The sequence below is a fragment of the Nycticebus coucang genome, chromosome 4 (assembly GCF_027406575.1).
Source record: "Nycticebus coucang isolate mNycCou1 chromosome 4, mNycCou1.pri, whole genome shotgun sequence".
NCBI lineage: Eukaryota > Metazoa > Chordata > Mammalia > Primates > Lorisidae > Nycticebus > Nycticebus coucang.
In genome coordinates this window covers 22,294,368-22,315,206 of record NC_069783.1, presented here as the reverse complement: position 1 = coordinate 22,315,206, position 20,839 = coordinate 22,294,368, and the positions used below count along the sequence as shown (strand labels likewise).

The 20,839-nt window shown below is 43.9% G+C and overlaps 1 protein-coding gene across 3 annotated transcripts in view; it reads right to left on the bottom strand.

Moving 5' to 3' along the window:
• Window positions 1–5,381: 5,381 nt before the first annotated feature.
• Window positions 5,382–20,839, bottom strand: part of UBXN2A (UBX domain protein 2A) — a 38,036-nt gene continuing 22,578 nt past the window's right edge. For 2 of the 3 annotated variants that reach the window (XM_053589170.1, XM_053589171.1), the window contains exons 4-7: window positions 17,575–17,681; window positions 15,206–15,343; window positions 12,021–12,179; window positions 5,382–7,889 (exon numbers count right to left, since the gene is read on the bottom strand). In XM_053589170.1, coding sequence (XP_053445145.1) covers window positions 7,691–7,889; window positions 12,021–12,179; window positions 15,206–15,343; window positions 17,575–17,681 — 603 coding nt within the window. In that variant the 3' untranslated portion in view covers window positions 5,382–7,690. The remainder of the gene's footprint in view (window positions 7,890–12,020; window positions 12,180–15,205; window positions 15,344–17,574; window positions 17,682–20,839) is intronic. The other variant, XM_053589172.1, reaches the window with a different exon arrangement.

The following is a 20,839-nucleotide window of genomic DNA, read 5'->3' as shown; positions in this document are numbered from 1 at the left end:
GCTGGGCATTGTGGCAGGTGCCTGTAGACCCAGCTACTCAGGAGGCTGAGGCAAGAAAATCATCTAAGGCCAGGAGTTGGAGGTTGCTGTGAGCTGTGACGTTACAGCACTCTACTGTGGGCGATAAAGTGAGACTGTCTCTAAAAAAAAAAAAAGAAACAAAAACTAAAGATACACAAAAATATCTGAAAGGATGCACACCAAAAGTGGTTATCTTTGGTGGAATAAAGGGTGAATTTTTTTTGAGACAGTCTCACTTTGTCACCCTTGGTAGAGTGCTGTAGCATCATAGCTCACAGCAACCTCAGACTGCTGGGCTCAAGCAATTCTCTTGCCTCAGCCTCCCTAGTAGCTGGGATTACAGGGACCTGCCACAACACCCTGCTATTTTTAGAGGCCGTGTCTCGCTCTAGCTCGGGCTGGTTTCCAACTCATGAGCTCAGGTGATCCGCCCAACTCGGCCTCCCAGAGTGCTGGGATTACAGGTGTGAGCCAAAGCGCCCGACCTAATCATGGGTGAATTAAAGATCATTTTTGTATACCTGTATGTTATAATTTTCTATAATGAATATGAATTACCTATGCAAAAAAAAAATAAGACATTTAAAACAAATGACAAAGAGCAAAATATTAGTCTACTAAATAAGCCACTTCCAGTTGAGGATTTAGTGTGATTAGCAATTTTTTAATTAAGTGGTTTGTACTTAGGAAGACAGAGAACAAAGGCATAAACCCTATTAAAGAGTTTCCATGCTAGTTCAATTCATGACACACAAGATGGTTAAAAATAAACACAACCACAGAGTTAGTATTTAAAGTATCACATTTTTACATTTCTAAGTATTAAATGAAAGTAACGCTGTTAAAGTGAAGGCACCTAATGTTTGTTAATTCTCAAACGGAATGACTTTGACAAAAATAACAAATGTGTCCGCATGTAACTATTTTATAACAAGTGTAAATTATTTCACAGATCCTTTTAATGAATAGTATTTCATCTTTAAGAGAACAGTTCTTTAACCATTAGCAAAAAATTGTTTCATAATAGTTTAAGGCACTGAAATAGATGCATACATAATACATTATCAACACAACGAAACATCATGAAATTATACCAAATGAGAGAAGTATATAACATTTTTAACGTGGAAAACGCATATTAATTTAATCAATAAATGAGAAATTATAAAATTAGAAATGTATTTCCATATTAACAGCCTTAGCGCAATTTCAGTTTATTTTCCAAAGTCAACTTGTTGTGAGAATTTAACAACTTTTCAACTTTCAGGCAAAAAGCTTTATCAGATAATTCTCATTTAGAAAGCCTCTGGGGCGGCGCCTGTGGCTCAGTTGGTAAGGCGCTGGCCCCATATACCGAGGGTGGCGGGTTCAAACCCAGCCCCGGCTGAACTGCAACCAAAAAATAGCTGGGCGTTGTGGCGGGCACCTGTAGTCCCAGCTACTCGGGAGGCTGAGGCAAGAGAATCGCTTAAGCCCAGGAGTTGGAGGTTGCTGTGAGCTGTGTGAGGCCACGGCACTCTACCGAGGGCCATAAAGTGAGACTCTGTCTCTAAAAAAAAAAAAAAAAGAAAGCCTCTGAGAATATTATTCACATTAACAAAAATTTTCACCCTTACAAAAATGAAGGTTGCCCCCGATGACAGGTGTCTCTCTATAGGGACCGCTCATGGAGTGTATTTTACATGTTACCCAAGAGATCTTCCAATATGTCTTCTGGTTCAATAATAAAATAACTGAAAAATCCACCAAGGAGGCATTTTTTTGAGACAGGGTCTTTTGCTGTATTGCCTAGGCTGGAGTGCAGTGATACAATCATAGCTCACTGTAATCCTGGCTTCTTGGATTCAAATGATCCTCATGCCTCAACCTCCTAAGCAGCTGGGACTATAGATGCACGCCACCACGCTCAGCTCATTTTTAAATTGTTTTATGGAAGGCCGGGGGTGGTGGCTCACACCTGTAGTTCCAGCGTTGTGGGAGGCCGAGGCGGGTGGATTGCTTGAGCTCAGAGGTTTGAGATCAGTATGAGCAGCAGTGAGCCAGAGTAAGACCCCATCTCTACTAACATCTAAAACAGCCGGATGGACGTTGTGGTGGGCGTCTGTAATCCCAGCTTCTGGGGAGGCAACGGGAAAGAGCATCGCCAGAGGAAGAACATTAAAAAAAAAAAAATAAGAAAGAAAATGAACAAAAAAAGAGTACTTCAAACGAAGAAGAATGAACAAGCAAGCTGAAATTAAAAAAATAAATAAATAAATAAAAATCGTTTTATGGAAAAGGGGTCTCAATGCATCGCCTAAGCTTCTCTCAAACTCATGGCTTCAAGTGATCTTTTGGCCTTGGCCTGCAAAAGCGCTGGGATTATCAGTGTGAGCCACTGGGGATTTTCTATAGGTACATGAGAAACATTCCCAATGAGAGATCCCTTATAGAAATATATGGAAAATCATATATTGATAATTATATAAGTGAAAATGCTACATGATAGACCTTTACGAAACATCCTCTTATATCCAAAAGATAAATTCATTGATTTTACCATCTCATTTGTAAACATTACCGACAATAAATATTTATTTTCTTTTACGTAGTTGTTCATTTCTGAGGATTAAAAAAAGAAAGGAAAAGGCTCCCCTGGGTCCTCCCTCTCTTCCTAAAAGATGGACCTCTGCCTCATAGATGGCTGGGAGCTAGGAAAGGAACCATTCTTTTATTTTTTTTGAGACAGAGTCTCACTTTGTCGTCCTCAGTAGAGTGCTGTGGCATCACAGCTCACAGCAACCTCTAGCTCTTGGGCTTAGGCAATTCTCTTGCCTCAGCCTCCCAAGTAGCTGGGATTATCCACAACAACACCCAGCTGCTTTTTTGTTGTTGTTGCAGTTTGGCCGGGGCTGGGTTTGAACCTGCCACCCTCGGTATATGGGGCCGGCACCCTACTCACTAAGCCACAGGCGTCACCTGAAAGGAACCATTCTTAAAACAGATCATCAACAAAAGATAGGTCATCTAGCTTTGTTCGCATTTCCCTTGTTATTCCTGAGCCTTTAGTAAAAACTTGAATTAAGTGTTCCAGCATGTCTTAGCTGTGCTACAGGAGGTAAAGCACAAGTTCATACCATGACTAGTTCAGTGTTAACAAACACCAGCCTCTCTTTAAGAGCAAACTACCAGGGGATAAGGATAAAAGCTTCACACAGGATTTCTTAAAGAACAGGACTTCGACCACACACCCAAGAATCACTTGAGATTAAAAATACATATCTGGAGGGCGGCGCCTATGGCTCAAAGGGGGCGCCGGCCCCGTATGTGGGAGGTGGCAGGTTCAAACCCAGCCCTGGCCAAAAATGGCAAAAAAAAAGCAGTTCTGGGCTTGGCACCTGTCGCTCACGTGGCTAAGGCGCCAGCCATATACACCGGAGTTAGTGGGTTCAGAATCCAGCCCGGGGCTGCCAAACAACGACAACTACAACCAAAAAGTAGCCGGGCATTGTGGCAGGTGCCTATAATCCCAGCTACTTGGGAGGCTGAGGCAAGAGAATTGCTTAAGCGCAGGAGTTTGAGGTTATGGCACTGGCCACATAAAACAAGGGTGGTGGGTTCCAACCCAGCCCAGGCCTGCTAAACAACGACAACTGCAACAAAAAATAGCTGGACCTGTGGCGGGCGCTTGTAGTCCAAGCTACCCTAGGAGGCTGAGGCAAGAGAATCACCTATGCCCAGGAGTTGGAGGTTGCTGTGAGCTGTGACATCACAGCACTCTACCAAAGGCAATAGTGAGACTCTTGTCTCTAAAAAAAAAAAAAAAGCATTATCAGTGGCCCATCTCAGATAAAATAAACGTGTGGGGAAGGTAGCAGGAATAGGCATTTTTGAAAAGCTTCCCAAGTGATTCTTACACTAAGGTTTGAGAATTCTTGTGAACCACTGCTTTGACAGACTGGTTCTCAAAGAGTGGGCAAGAAACCCCTGGGGGTGGGTCCCTGAGATGCCTTCAGGGAGTCTTCAAAGTCAATATTTTTCATATCACACCAACATGTTGCTTCTTTTTCATTCTCTCATGAACGGACAGTGGTATCTTCCAGAAGCTATAGAAGAGTAACATCAAATGTTATGTGCAGAAGCAGATATGAAAATCCATCTGTCAGCCGGGCGTTGTGGCGGGCGCCTGTAGTCCCAGCTACTGGGGAGGCTGAGGCAAGAGAATCGCCTAAGCCCGAGTTGGAGGTTGCTGTGAGCTGTGTGACGCCACGGCACTCTACCGAGGGCCATAAAGTGAGACTCTGTCTCTACAAAAAAAAAAAAAAAGAAAATCCATCTGTCTTCTTTAGTCAGAAAGATACTTAAAAAAAGAAAAACAGTACCAGTTTTCTCACTTAATCTATTTATGTTTAGGAATTTATATGTCAATGAATATTTTAAACTTTTAATTTAATACTGATATATAAACCCCACCTTTACCGAAGGTCTTTAGACCAAAAGGTTTGACAACTGTTGCCATGGGACCTAGTTCCTTGGCACACACTCAACGCATACTTTATTTAATTAAATTAATGAATCTTTTTTTTTGGGACAGAGTCTCAAGCTGTCACCCTGGGTAGAGTACCGTGGCATCACAGCTCACAGCAACCTCTAACTCCTGGGCTCAAGCGAGTCTCCTGCCTCCGCCTCCCAAGTAGCTGGGACTACAGACACCTGCCACAATGCCGGCCTATTTTTTGGTTGCAGTCGTCATTGTTTGGCAGCCCCGGGCTGGATTCTAACCTACCAGCTCAGGTGTATGTGGCTGGCACCTTAGTTGCTTGAGCCACAGGCGCGGAGCCTAATCTATTCATTTTTGAGACAGAGTCTCACTCTGTTGTCCTGGGTAGAGCAACCTCAAACTCTTAGGCTCAAGCAATTGATCCTCTTGCCTCAGCCTCCCAAGTAGCCAGAACTACAGGCATGTGCCACCATACCCAACTAGCTTACCTGTTTTTAGCAGAGACAGGGTCTCATTCTTGCTTAGGCAGGTCTGGAACTCCTGAGCTCAAGCAATCCGCCCAACTTGGCCGCCCAGAGTGCTAAGATTTCAGGCCTGAGCTGCCTAGTCGTATACTTCATTTTTTTTGTAGAGACAGAGTCTCACTTTATGGCCCTCGGTAGAGTGCCGTGGCCTCACACAGCTCACAGCAACCTCCAACTCCTGGGCTTAAGCGATTCTCTTGCCTCAGCCTCCCGAGTAGCTGGGACTACAGGCGCCTGCCACAACGCCCGGCCATTTTTTGGTTGCAGTTTGGCCGGGGCTGGGTTTGAACCCTCCACCCTCGGTATATGGGGCTGGCGCCTTACCAACTGAGCCACAGGCGCCACCCCGTATACTTCATTTTAATTCTAATTGAAAATGCTTTTTCAGCCCTTCGGGGCTAAGGGCACACACGCCGTAGACCCCACGGCCTCAGACTCCTCGACTGTTAAATCATTTTCATCTGGGACTCCACCCAGCTGCTGTCTGCACCTGCCTCTGAACTGCAAGGGATGCGTGTGCGCCTGCGTGCCAGTGTGCGGAAACTCTGCCCTCCGTCTGTCTAGGGCAGAGGGCAAAAATATCAGTCCTGCCTGGCCTCTTTCCATGCCACCATAATGGTGTGCATGAACGTCCTGGCTGATGTTCTTTAAGAGTATCAACAGGCTCGGCGCCTGTAGTTCAGCGGCCAGGGTGCCAGCCACATATATCGGATCTGGCGGGTTCGAATCCAGCCCGGGCCTGCCAGACAACAATGCCAACTACAACCAAAAATAGCTGGGTGTTATGGCGGGCACTCGTAGACCCAGTTACTCAGGAGGCTGAGGCAAGAGAATCGCTTAAGTCCGAGAGTTGAAGGTTGCTGTGAGTGAGCTGAGACGCCACAGCACTCTATCCAGGGCGACAGCTTGAGACTGTGTCTCAAAAGGGGGGGAGGAGGGGAAATGGAAGGATCAACAATAAATGCCAAAAAGAGAGGCAAATGCCAGGTTCTTGTAAGGCCAGGCTCCAAAGTCATTGTCCCCTTTCTAACTGTGATGATGAAGCATGGTTACATTGGTGAATTTGAAATCATCAAGGATCACAGAGCTGGGAAAATTGTTGAGAACCTCACAGGCAGGTTAAACGAGTGTAGAGTGATCCACCCCAGGTTTGATGTGCAACTCAGAGATCTAGAAAGATGGCAGAATAATCTGCTCCCATCCCGCCAGTTTGGTTTCATTGTACTGACAACTTCAGCTGGCATCATGGACCACGAAGAAGAAAACACACAGGAGGGAAAATCCTGGGATTCTTTTTCTAGGGATGTAATACGTACTGAAAAATAAAATGCCTCTATGAAAATAAAACAAAATGCTTCTTCAACTTATTCGCAGGCAAGGGGATGTGACAGTAAATTATTAAGGTCTAACTTGTTTTAGTTAGAAGTCTAAGATACAAAGCACGTTTTCCTTGGTGACACCAAGACATAATAAATAATCCGTTAATGTATATTCATGTTGACTCTGATGTATGAAATATAAAAATATTCATTAATTAGTAATGTGACAAATAGACATTAGATTCTAAGTAAGGGTGGCAAATGAATGGCTGATCCCAAATGTTAGCTAAAGACAAATCCCAAGTTTTTGAAAGGAAATAAAAGGAAATGAACTGGGTTCACTGTAGGCAGAATGTAACTTTTAAAAACTTTAGAATATGTAGAAATGTGAGTAGGCAGATTAATTACTGACATTATTCTAAGCCACACAATTTTATTCTTAAATGAAAATACATCTTAGATACTATTGCCTGCCAAATTAGTCTGAGTATGTCTTGCCAATGCAGAATGACAACAGAACACTGTGAGGTTTAGGCATAGAAGCGGTAAAAACTGGTCTAACCTTTCGATTGTATCTGAATTTTAAAATAATTACATTGGCTCTTTTAACCTGCCACATGTAATTTCTTGATGTATCGTGCCATTTAAAAATACTAAGACAGCTGGCGGCGCCTGTGGCTCAGTCGGTAGGGCACCAGCCCCATATACCGAGGGTGGAGGGTTCGAGCCCAGCCCCGGCCAAACTGCAACCAAAAAATAGCCGGGTGTTGTGGTGGGCGCCTGTAGTCCCAGCTACTTGGGAGGCTGAGGCAAGAGAATCGCTTAAGCCCAGGAGTTGGAGGTTGCTGTGAGCTGTGTGAGGCCACAGCACTTTACCGAGGGCCATAAAGTGAGACTCTGTCTCTACAAAAAAAAAAAAAAAAATACTAAGACAGCTAACATTTAAATAAATGCCTGCTGTTTGTGAATGTTTAAATGACTGAAGCTGTGAACATATTTGCTAATTTAGATTTAGATTCTAAATGATATAGCTATATATCTAAACCACATTTAGATTCTAAATGATATAGCTATTTAACATACATGATGCTGATTAATTAGTATTTGAAAATAAGTTGTTTTTCTTTTGAGTAGGCTTTTGGAAAAAGTGCATGGAATATAATTTTCTAGTCATATGTTACTTTCCTAACCTGTACTTATTTCAAAAATCTTCTAACTCGGGAGAGGTAAACAGTAGGCAAACCAAAAGTCCAGCAAATCTGACTTTTTCTGTCCTCTACTTTAGTTTGCATGCCCACTTACAACCAGCATTTCTCTGTAAATTTTCCACTCAGTCCATAAAAAAATCAATGCTCTGTAAGTTTTCTAAAAGGTTCTGCAGTTTTGTGGAGTCTCTGAATGATTACAGCATTCTGTAAATCTGCTTCTTCCAGTGTGAGTGTTTCATCTAGCAGTCTGAGGAAAGGAAGAGCTGTTGCCAAGGAAAAGGGAGGGCTTCTTTGATATCCTTGGTATTGTTCAATGAAGTCTTTGATGTGGCTTACCCTGTAAAACAGCAGAAACTATTAACATAATTTTATAGAAAACTGAATTAGCTACTTTAAGGCAATAAGAACATGTGAAGGTATCTGGATATGTTAATACACAAAACAATCAAATTAAGATATAACTGATCATTTGGGCTATTTTTTTTTTTTTTGCAGTTTTGGCCAGGGCTGGGTTTGAACCCGCCACCTCTGGCATATGGGGACGGCGCCCTACTCCTTTGAGCCACAGGCGCCGCCCTTTTTGGGCTATCTTTTAAAGGGTGACCCCTGGTTGATGATAGGAAGGAATTACATTTAATTATTTTAAGTACAGTAAAGGTATCATGCTGTGTTTTTAAAGAATTTTCATCTTTTCCTTTCCTTTTCTTTTTTTTTTTGAGACAAAGCCTCAAGCTGCCACCCTGGGTAGAGTGCTGTGGCATCACAGCTCACAGCAACCTCCAACTCCTGGACTCAAGTGATTCTCTTGCCTCTGCCTCCCAAGTAGCTGGGACTACAGGCGCCTGCCACAATGCCCAGCTATTTTTTTTGGTTGCAGCTGTCATTGTTGTTTGGCGGGCCTGGGCTGGATTCAAACCAGCCAGCTCAGGTGCTTGAGCCATAAGGGGCCGAGCCCTCATCTTTTACTTTTTAAGAGATGGAGTTGCAGTACATTTCTCAGCCTTCAATATTGTGGCTACTCACAGGCACAATCATTGTGTACTACCATTGGAATTCCTGGGCTCAAGTGATCCTCCTGCCTCAGTCTCTCACATACTGCCTCACTTGGCCTGGTCACATCTTTTAGAGACACATTCTGAAATATTTACTGAAATATTTGAAACTATATGAAGTCTGATATTTGCATAAAGACAGTTCAGAGGAAACTGAGTGAGGGATCATTATCTTCTCTGTGCTTTTGCATATATCTGAAATTTTCTACAATATGAAGTTCATTTTTTTTTTGCCAAGGCTGGGTTTGAACCTACCACCTCTGGTGTATGGGGCCGGTGCACTACTCCTTTCAGCCACAGGCCCTGCCCCTGAAGTTCCTTTTTTTTGAGACAGAGTCTCACTATGTCGCCCTCAGTAGAGTGTCCTGGCATCACAGCTCATAGCATCCTCAAACTCTTGGGCTTAAGCAATTCTCCTGGCTCAGCCTCCCAAGTAGCTGGGACTAGAGGCACCCACCATAACACCTGGCTATTTTTTTGTTGTAGTTGTCACTGTTGTTTAGCAGGCTTGGGCGGGGTTCAACCTGCCAGCCCTGGTGTATGTGGCCAGCGCCCTAACCACTGAGACACAGGAACTGTGCCCAGTATGAAGTTTCTAAATCTAGCTCTAAACTAGCTCTGAATAGAACAGAAATGGCCCAATCAATGATCCTACATAGTCACAGCCTATATCTCCTAAACACCAAGTCAAAATCTGCTTCAAAATTCCAATTAGGAAAACGTTAACACAGTGTAGGTACAATTTCAGCTAGTATAATGATAATGGTGTTGCTGGGTAGCACCTGTGGCTCAGTGGGTAGGGTGCCAGGCCCATATACTGACGGTGGTGGGTTCAAACCTGGTCCCCACCAGCTAAAACAGCAGTGGCAACTGCAACAAAAATAGCCGGCATTGCACAGGCACCTGTAGTCCCAGCCTCTTGGGAGGCTGATGCAAGAGAATCACTCAAGCCCAAGAGTTGGAGGTTGTTGTGAGCTGTGACCCCCCCAGCACTCTACCATGGGCAACAAAGTGAGACTGTCTCAAAAAAAAAAAAAACCAAACAGACAAAAAAGAAAGAAAATGGTGCTGTTACCACTATAACACAATCATTGCAATCCTGAATGTAGCTCAAAGTCAAGCTCACATTGTGTGCATAACAGCAATATATAGAGCACACAGTTGACCAAAACTAAGATGCCACGAATTCTAAGATACATCATTATTTTATGGTTTAGTAACAAACATTAAAAATCCAGACTATTACAAAGTATTTCCTTAATGCTAAAAATTATATTTTATGTTCATTGAAAGAGCAATTTTAGACTTAATTTCATGTAAACACTGATCAAATCATTCATGTGCTTCCATACAATGGAAAATGTAAATAAACTAAAATAGTTAAGTGAACTATTCCAAACACTTGGATATTATTCAGACTTACTTCCTCTGAATCATTTTTGATTCAGTCAGTAATGTATATGCTTTTCCACATAATATCCATCCTCTGTATCATCAGATGTATTGGTGATCTAGAATTTCTTTTAAAAATGCTCCATTACAAGTGGTGCCCATAGCTCACTGGGTAGGGCACCAGCCACATACACCAGGGCTGGCGGGTTCAAACCTGGCCCAGGCCTGCTAAACAACTACGACTGCAAAAAAAAAAAAAAAAAAAAAAAGTCAGGCAACGTGGCAGGTGCCTGTAGTCCTAGCTACTTGGGAGGCTGAGGCAAGAGAATTACTTAAGCCCAAGAGCCTGACATTGTGTGAGCTGGGATGCCATAGCACTCTACCCAGAGTATCAGCTTGAGACTCTATCTCAAAAAAAAGAAAAGCTCCATTACTGGCAGGGAATGGTGGCTCATGCCTGTAATCCTAGCACTCTAGGAAGCTGAGGCAGGTGGATTGCTTGAGCTGAAGTTTAAGACTAGCCTGAGCAAGAGTGAGACTGTCTCTAAAAATAGCCAGGTGTTGTAACAGGCACCTGTAGTCCCAGCTACCCGGAAGGCTAAGGCAAGAAAATCACTTAAGTCCGAGAGTTTGAGGTTGCTATGAGCTGTGATGTCACAGCCCTCTAGTGAGGGTAACAAAGTGAGACTCTGTCACAAAAAAATAAAAAAAAAAAAAAAAAAAAAAAAAAGAACCTGTAGTCCCAGCTGCTTGGGAGGCTGAGGCAAGAGAATCGCGTAAGCCCAAGAGTTAGAGGTTGCTGTGAGCCATGTGACGCCACGGCACTCTACCGAGGGCAGTACAGTGAGACTCTGTCTCTACAAAAAAAAAAAAAAAGAAAAGCATTCAAACAACAAGAAAAATAGCAGCACCCATACTCTCTCTGGGATGGTGTTTTGTTCAGCTGACACGGGTTCTGCATGGTTTGTGGCAGATGCTAAGGCAAAGACAATTATGTCATGATTGCCACATGGCCAACCATTATAGGATGCATCCCATTTCAGAGATGCTAAAATGTGAAAAAATGTACAACTGAGAATTAATAAATATATCATAGCACTTAAGACAGAATTCTCCCATCCGATGAACACACTTAAGTTCATTATGTGCTGGCTCAGTGCCCATAGTACAGTGGTTACAGGGCCAGCCACATACACGGGGGGCTGACGGGTTCAAACCTGGGCCAGCTAAACAATGACAACTACAACAAAAAAATAGCCAGGCATTGTGGTGGGTGTCTGTAATCCCAGCTACTTGGGAGGCTGAGGCAAGAGAATCCATATCAAACCTGTAGGGGTGGGCAGCGCCTGTGGCTCAGTGAGTAAGGTGCTGGCCCCATATACAGAGGGTGGCGGGTTCAAATTCGGCCCCAGCCAAACTGCAACAAAGAAATAGCCAGGCGTTGTGGCGGGCGCCTGTAGTCCCAGCTGCTCGGGAGGCTGGGGCAGGAGAATCACGTAAGCCCGAGAGCTGGAGGTTGCTGTGAGCCGTGTGACGCCACGGCACTCTACTGAGGGCAGTAAAGTGAGACTGCCACTCACTTTTTTTTTTAAAAAAAATTCATTTAATATTGCATATTTAGTAAAATAGGAACTCTACTCAAATGACCAGAATGAAAATCCATAAAATGACTGAAAATGCTACATTAATGTCCAAGAAATTCCACTGTGTTGACATGTTATGTTTAGAGAATTGATTATTAAATTCCTTAGTTATGGGTGGCGCCTGTGGCTCAAAGGAGTAGGGCGCCGGCCCCACATGTCAGAGGTGGCATGTTCAAACCCAGCCCTAGCCAAAAAACCGCAAAAAATAAACAAATATATAAATAAATTCCTTAGTTATCCATTTTCTTTCTTTTTCTATTCCTCACCCCAGTAAAACCATTTGGTTAGTTCTTAAAAACAACTGCAGTCTAAATGGAAAAAAAAAATGAAATTTAAACTTGGGGGAAAAAAATCAGACAAATACTGAAATGGAAAACTCACCTATGAGAAATGTTAAATTTCTGGACAATCCTTTTCCCATTGGCTAACCAGATCTGTATATTAGTTATAGGTTCCAAGTTGTTCAGTGGAATAGCAGACAAATTACTTTTATTTTCAACTTTAATACTCTTTGCTTTAGAAATAATTTTTGGTGTAGCACTAAGAAAATTCAGACAACAAAGTTAGATATAAGTTTTTCTGTTGTGCAAGACTTTATTATTAAATAATTATTATAAAAATTTACATTAAGTATAGCCTTTAAGATGGTTCTCAGAATCTAATCAAATCATGCATATCTGAGTAATTTCATCTACTGCCCAAGTAAAATTTCTGATGAAATAACAAGTTCTCTATAGAGAGTAGTCCTTCAGCAATAAAGGAAAAGAAACGAAGTATTTCCTGATCATTCTGGAAAGACACATCCAGATATTTTGGTATGCATGGATGAATATGTATTACCAATCTTGAAAATTAAAATGAGAATTCATAAAAACCAAAGTTCTTCTATATCTAATCTATGCATTTTTGTCATAGGCATAGTTAAATATGATGAAAGCTGTAAAATGTGAAAATAATTAAAGGATTTGATACTGATACTAATTTTATCAGGCATATTTTCATTTTTTTTTTTTTTTTTGTTAGACAGTCTCACTTTGGTAGAGTGCCGTGGCGTCACAGCTCACAGCAACCTCCAGCTCTAGGACTTAGGCGATTCTCTTGCCTCAGCCTCCCAAGTAGCTGGGACTACAGGCGCCCATCACAATGCCTGGCTCTTTTTTTTGTTGCAGTTCTTGGGCCCAGGCTGGGTTCGAACACGCCAGTCTCAGTGTATGTGGCCAGCGCCCTAACCACTGAGTTATGGGCGCTGAGTCTATTTGGTTAGTTCTTAAAAACAAAAGCAGTCTGGGCGGCGCCTGTGGCTCAGTGAGTAGGGCGCCGGCCCCATATGCCAAGGGTGGCGGGTTCAAACCCAGCCCCGGCCAAACTGCAACAAAAAAAAAAAAAAATAGCCGGGTGCTGTGGCGGGCACCTGTAGTCCCAGCTACTCGGGAGGCTGAGGCAAGAGAATCGCTTAAGCCCAGGAGCTGGAGGTTGCTGTGAGCTGTGTGAGGCCATGGCACTCTACCAAGGGCCATAAAGTGAGACTCTGTCTCTACAAAAAAAAAACAAAACAAAAGCAGTCTAGGGCGGCGCCTGTGGCTCAAAGGGATAGGGCGCCAGTCCCATATGCTGGAGGTGGTGGGTTCAAACCCAGCCTTGGCCAAAAACCACACACACACACAAAAAAAAGCAGTCTAAATGGAAAAAAAAAAAAAAAAAAAAGAAATTTAAAGTTGGGAAAAAAAAGATCAGACAAATACCGAAATGGAAGACTCACGTATGAGAAATGTTAAATTTCTGGACAATCCTTTTCCCATTGGCTTAATACTTAATTCTCATTATTTTCAAGTTTTACAGTTCTCATCATATTTAACTATGCCTTTCTTTTTTCATTTACAAAAGCTAGCATTTTTACTCTGTAGCATCATCATAAAGCTCAAGTGATGGGTGCAAGGGAGAGAAGACAATTAACTGAACTCTGCCCTTAATCCGGCAGGCCTTTTTGATTTGATAAAGACAAAAAAGACCCTCTGATTTGCAGTGTAATGCCAGCAGATGTTAATACATGATAAGGTAAATGTGACTCAGGGTTCTTCATAAAAATTAACATTAAAAAAAAATCTCGGGCGGCACCTGTGGCTCAGTCGGTAAGGCGCTGGCCCCATATACGGAGGGTGGCGGGTTCAAACCCGGCCCCGGCTGAACTGCAACCAAAAAATAGCCGGGCGTTGTGGCGGGCGCTAGTAGTCCCAGCTACTCGGGAGGCTGAGGCAAGAGAATCGCTTAAGCCCAGGAGTTGGAGCTGTGAGCTGTGTGATGCCATGGCACTCTACCGAGGGCCATAAAGTGAGACTCTGTCTCTACAAAAAAAAAAAAAAAAATCTCATTTCCAAGGCCAGGTGCTGTACAGTAATCCTAGCACTGTGGGAGGCTGAGGTAGGTGGACTGCCTGAGTTCACAGGTTCAAGACTAGCCAGAGCCAGAGCAAGACCTTGTCTCTAAAAATAGCCTGTCATTATGGTGGGAACCTGTAGTCCCAGCTTCTTGGGAGGCTGAGGCAAGAGAATGGCTTGAACCCAAAAGTTTGAGGTTGCTGTCAGATGTAATGCCACAGCACTCCACTGAGGACAACAAGTAAGACCCTGTCTCTCAAACACACAGACACACACACACACAAAATGGAGCTCGGCACTTGTAGCTCAAGTTGCTAAGGCGCCAGCCATATACACAGGAGCTGGTGGGTTCAAATCCAGCCCAGGCCCGCCAAAAAATAACAATGACAACTACAACCAAAAAAAAAAAAAAAATAGCCGGTAGTTATGGCAGGCACCTGTAGTCCCAACTACTTGGGAAGCTGAGGCAAGAGAATCGCTTAAACCCAAGAGTTGGAGGTTGCTATGAGCTGTAATGCCACGGCACTCTACCTAGGGCAACAGCTTGAGACTCTGTCTTCAAAAAAAAAGGAATAGCTTGGGCGGCACCTGTGGCTCAGTGAGTAGGGCGCCGGTCCCATATGCCGGAGGTGGCGGGTTCAAACCCAGCCCCGGCCAAAAAAAAAAAAAAAAAGTAGTTTGGGCGGCTCCTGTGGCTCAAGGAGTAGGGCACCGGTCCCATATGCCAGAGGTGGCAGGTTCAAACCCAGCCCCGGCCAAAAAAAAAAAAAAAAAAGGAATAGCTTTACACCTGTAGCACAGTGGTTACGGCACTAGCCACATACACCAAGGCTGGTGGGTTCAAACATAGCTCAGACCAGCTAAACAACAATGACAAATGCAACAAAAAATAGCCGGGCATTGTGGCAAGTGCCTGTAGTCCCAGCTACTTGGGAGGCTGAGGCAAGAGGATCTCTTAAATCTAAGAGTTTGAGGTTACTGTGAGCTAGAACAGCAAGGCACTCTACCCAGCGTGACAGAGTGATACCTCATCTGCAAAAACAAAACAAAAAACACACAAAAAAACCCCTCATTTCCAATGGGAAAAGTAATACGCGCTATACGTGTTGTCTACATGGGTAGAATAATGACTGAAAATAATGACTAGTTAAGCCTCTGCTTATGGAAAATACAGAAAATAAGCATACTTACCTTCCTAGTCTATGACCCTGTCCTGAAAAGGGCTGAAACACAGGTTTCGTAGACACACATACTTCATTTTTTTTATCTTCAACTTTAGCATCCACCTCCTCTTTATCAAAAATTCCCTGTAATTCTGAAGGTAATTCCCTTGAAAGGTAAAGAAAAAAATAATAAAGCTCCCAATGACTTCTTTCCCCCTGAAAACATTCTGTATGCAGAAAGAACTGGATAACATATCAAAATATAATACATTGAAATAAAATATAACATTCTCAACACTGGGCTCGGTGCCTATAGCACAGTGGTTACAGGACCAGCCATATGCACTAAGGCTGGTGGGTACGAATCTGGCCTGGGCCTGCTAAACAACAATGACAACTGCAACAACAACAACAACAACAACAACAAAAATAGCTGGGCATTGTGGCCGGCGCCTGTAGTCCCAGCTACTTGGGAGGCTAAGGTAAGAGAATAGCTTTAAGCTCAAGAGTTTGAGGTTGATGTGAGCTATGACACCATGGCACTCTCCTGAGGGTAACAAGGTGAGACTCTGTCTCAAAAAATAAAAATAAAAAAATTTTAAAAAGCCCAGGTCCAGGGGCTCACACCTGTAATCCTAGCACTTTGGGAGGCCAAGGTAGGTGGACTATTTAAATTTATGATTTCAAGACCAACCTGAGCAAAAGTGAGACCCCATGTCTAATTAAAATAGAAAAACTATGGCCAGGCGAGATGACTCATGCCTTTTAATCTTCCCAGTCTGCGAGGCCAAGGCAGGAAGATCGCCTGAGCTTATGAGTTCAAGACCAGACTGAGCAAGAGCAAGACCCTGTCTCTAAAAATAGCCGGGTATTGTTGTGGGCGCCTCTAGTTCCAGCTGCTTGGGAGGCTAAGGCAAGAGGATGAATAGAGCCCTGCTAGGGGAATTGTTAAATGGTGCAGCCAATTTGGTATGTATTTTGGCAATACTTCATAAAGTTAAACAGAGTTAACAATTCTGTTCCTTGGGGCAGCGCCTGTGGCTCAAAGGAGTAGGGCGCTGGCCCATATGCCGGAGGTGGCAGGTTCAAACCCAGCCCCGGCCAAAAACTGCAAAAACAAAAACAACAACAAAAAAACAATTCTGCTCCTAGATTCATACTTGAGAAAACTGAAAATATATGACCATACATTGTTGCTGTGAGCTATGGTGCCACGCTATGGTGCCACAGCACTCTACCAAGGGCAATAAATAAATAAATAGGAAAAGGAAATAAATAGGAAAAGTAGCCAGGCATTGTCGTGGGTACCTGTAGCCTCAGCTACTCAGGAGGGTGAGGCAAGTGGATCACTTAAGCTCAAGAGTTTGAGGTTCCTGTGATCTAAGATTATGCCACAGCACTCTACCTAGGGTGACAGAGTAAGACTGTCTCAAAAAAAAAAGGTGGGGTGGCTCAGTGGGTAGGGCACCGGCCCACCCCATATACCAAGGGTGGTGGGTTTGAATTCAGCCCCAGCCAAACTGCAACAAGAAAAAAGAAAAGCAGCCAGGAGTTGTGGAGAGCACCTATAGTCCCAGCTACTCAGGAGGCTGAGGCAAGAGAACTGCCTAAGCCCAGGGGTTGGAGGTTGCTGTGAGCTGTGATGCCATTGCACTCTCCTGAAGGTGATAAAGTAAGACTGTTTCTCAAAAAAAAAAAAAAAAAAAAGAAAACTAAAATTAAATTAAACTAAAATACTAATGACAGTACTTCTGGATAGTTAAATTATAAGTGATTTTCAAGTTCTCCTTTTTTTGTTAAACACAGAATCTCTTTCTGTTGCCCAGGCTAATATGCCATGCTCACAGCCTAGCTCACAGCAACCTCAGACTCTTCAGTTTAAGCAACCTGCTTGCCTCAGTGTCCGAATTAGCTGGGACTACAGGCGCCCTTGACCATTCAAGCTAATTTCTCCAAAATAAATTCTTTCATATAAAACATGCCTAAAATATTCTTCTATTACAAAAATTGCTTACCCTGGGCAGCGCCTGTGGCTCAGTTGGTAAGGCGCCGGCCCCATATACCGAGGGTGGCGGGTTCAAACCCGGCCCCAGCCAAACTGCAATCAAAAAAATAGCCGGGCGTTGTGGCGGGCGCCTGTAGTCCCAGCTGCTCGGGAGGCTGAGGCAAGAGAATCGCTTAAGCCCAGGAGTTGGAGGTTGCTGTGAGCTGTGTGAGGCCACGGCACTCTACCGAGGGCCATAAAGTGAGACTCTGTCTCTACAAAAAAAAAAAAAAAAATTGCTTACCCCGGCGGCGCCTGTGGCTCAAGGAGTAGGGCGCTGGTCCCATATGCTGGAGGTGGCAGGTTCAAACCCAGCCCCAGCCAAAAAAAAACCACAAAAAAAAATTGCTTACCCCTTTTTGATAGCATTCAGAAACTGCTGACTTGCACCATCAGAATAACTTCTGAAATCATCATTGACCGTGAATCCATTTTTCCATAATTTTATACTTAGATCTACCTGCAGAACAGTAAAAAATAAAATGCATCATGTTAATAAAACATAGTGGGCTCGGCACCTGGGGCTCAAGCGGCTAAGGTGTCAACCACATACACCTGAACTGGCGGGTTCGAATCTAGCCCGGGCCGCCAAATAACAATGACAGCTGCAACCAAAAAATAGCCGGGCATTGTGGTGGGCACCTGTAGTCCCAGCTACTTGGGAGGCGGAGACAGGAGACTCGCTTGAACCTAGGTGTTTGAGGTTGCTGTGAACTACGATGTCACAGCACTCTATACAGGGCAACAGCTTGAGGCTCTGTCTCAAAAAAAAAAAAAAGAAAAAGAAGTCCTTTGATAATTTCTTCTATCTGGCTCGGCGCCTATAGCTCAGTGGTGAGGGTGCCAACCACATACACGGGGGCTGGTGGGTCTGAACCCAGCCCGGGCCTGCCAAACAACAACTACAAGAAGAAAAAAAACAGCCAGGCACTGTGGTCCCAGCTACTTGGAAGGCTGAGAGGCAAGAGAATCACGTAAGCCCAAGAGTTTCAGGTTGTTGTGAGATATGTATGAGGCCAAGGCACTCTCAAAAAAGAAAGAAAGGGGCGGCGCCTGTGGCTCAGTCGGTAAGGCACCGGCCCCATATACCGAGGGTGGCGGGTTCAAACCCTGCCCCGGCCAAACTGCAACAAAAAAATAGCCGGGCGTTGTGGCGGGCGCCTGTAGTCCCAGCTACTCGGGAGGCTGAGGCAAGAGAATCGCTTAAGCCCAGGAGTTGGAGGTTGCTGTGAGCCGTGTGAGGCCACGGCACTCTACCGAGGGCCATAAAGTGAGACTCTGTCTCTACAAAAAAAAAAAAAGAAAGAAAGAAAATTTTTTCTACCACTATATATTTTATGTATCCTTCTTAAGAAAAAACTTCAAGGCCAGGTGTGGTGGCTCATGCCTGTAATCCCAGCACTTGGGAGGCCAAGGTGGGTGGATTCCCTGAAGTTCACAGGTTTGAGTCCAGCCTGAGCCAGGCATTGTGGTGGGCGCTTGTAGTCTTAGCTACTTGGGAGGATAAGACAAGAGGATCACCTGAATCCAAGAGTTTGAGGTTGCTGTGAGCGAAAATGCCATGGCACTCTACCAAGGGTGACCAAGTGAGACTCTGTCTCAAAAAAAAAATAAATAAATAAAAGAAAAGAAAAAACTTCAAGCTGGGCACTTAGTGGCTTACACCTATAATTCTAGCACTGTGGGAGCCTAAGGCAGGTGGACTGCTAGAGCTCACAGGTTAGAAACCAGCCTGAGTTAGCCGGGCGTTGTGGCGGGCGCCTGTAATCCCAGCTACTTGGGAGGCTGAGGCAAGAGAATCGCCTAAGCCTAGGAGTTGGAGGTTGCTGTGAGCTGTGTGACGCCACGGCATTCTACCAAGGGTGATAAAGTGAGACTCTGTCTCTACAAAAAAAAAAAAAAAAAAAAAAAGAAACCAGCCTGAGCAAGAGCAGAGACCCGTCTCTAAAAATAGCCAGGTACTGTGGTGGGCGCTTGTAGTCCCAGCTACTCAGGAGGCTGAGGCAAGAGCATAGCTTGAGCCCAAGAGTTTGAGGTTGCTGTGCGCTATGACAGCATGGCACTCTGCCAAGGATGACAGAGTGAGACTCTCTCTCTCAAAAGAAAACAAAAAAAAGGCAACTTCAAATGTAAAAAATTTTAAAAATGGGGTGGGTGCCTGTGGTTCAAAGGAGTAGGGCACCGGCCCCATATACTGGAGATGGCGGGTTCAAACCCGACTGCAGCCAAAAACTGCAAAAAAAAAAAAAAAAAAAATTTAAATGCACATATAGTATGATTCATTATGGGTAATATCTTAAAATAAATTATTAATAATTTTATGAGAGGCCAGGCACAGGTGGTCATACCTGTGCCATAATCCTAGCATTCTGGGAGGCTGAGGCAGGAGCATGCCTTGAGCTCAGAAGTTCAAGACCTGCCTAAATGAGAGCAAAACTTCATCTCTGCTCAAAATAGAAAAATTGTCCAGGCATTGTGGCAAGTCTGTATAGTCCCAGCTACTCAGGAGGCTGAGGAAGGAGGAATGCTTAATCTCAGAAGTTTGAGGTTGCGGTGGACTAGGCTGATGCTATGGCACTCTAGCCTGGACAACACAGTAAGACTTTATCTTGATAATAACAATAACAACAACAATAACAATAATAATAATTTTTTTTTTCTTTTTTTCTTTTTTTTTTTTTTGGCCTGGGCTGGGTTTGAACCCACCACCTCCGGCATACAGGACCGGCGCCCTACTCCTTGAGCCACAGGCGCCGCCCACAATAATAATAATTTTAAGAGCACTCATTTGGAAAAATGTTCTGTGTCCTATCTGTCCCAGAAGTTACCTGAGGTAAAGCCTTCTATCTGGAATAGACTTCTCAACAGTTAGGGAAGGATTTCATTAGAAGTGGCTTTGATAAGGGGGAAAGGGAGGGGAGGGAGTGGGGAGGTGGGTAGAGGGAAGGGGATTGGTGGGATTACACCAGCGGTGCATCTTACAAGGGTATATGTGAAACTTGGTAAACGGTCTGTGAAGCTAGTGAATGATGCCCCATGATCATATCAATGTACACAGCTATGATCCAATAAAAAAAAAAAAAAAAGAAGTGGCTTTGAAGACAAAGCCTGTGACTCAGTGAGTAGGGAACCAGCCCCATATACCGAGAGTGGTGGGTTTGAACCCCGCCCTGGCTAAACTGCAACAAAAAATAGCCAGGCGTTGTGGCGGGCACCTATAGTCCTAGCTACTCGGGAGGCGGAGGCAAGAGAATCACTTAAGCTCAGAGTTTGAGGTTGCTGTGAGCTGTGATGCCACAGCACTCTACCGAGGGCAATAAAGTGAGACTCTGTCTCCTAAAAAAAAAAAAGTAGTGCCTGTGGCTCAAAGGGGTAGGGCTCCGGCCCCATATGCCGGAGGTGGAGGGTTCAGACCCGGCTCCGGCCAAAAACTGCAAAAAAAAAAAAAAAAAAAAAAAAAAAAAATTGGAGAATTTTCTCTAAGTTTTGAAAAGCTGACAAGTGCAGGGTGGCAGTTTTCTAAAATTCTTATATTTAGTAAAAATGTTGCTTAAATAAAAATTTTATCATTTGCAACAAATACAGTGTTTTTCTTGCTGCACCAGACTCATTTCATTC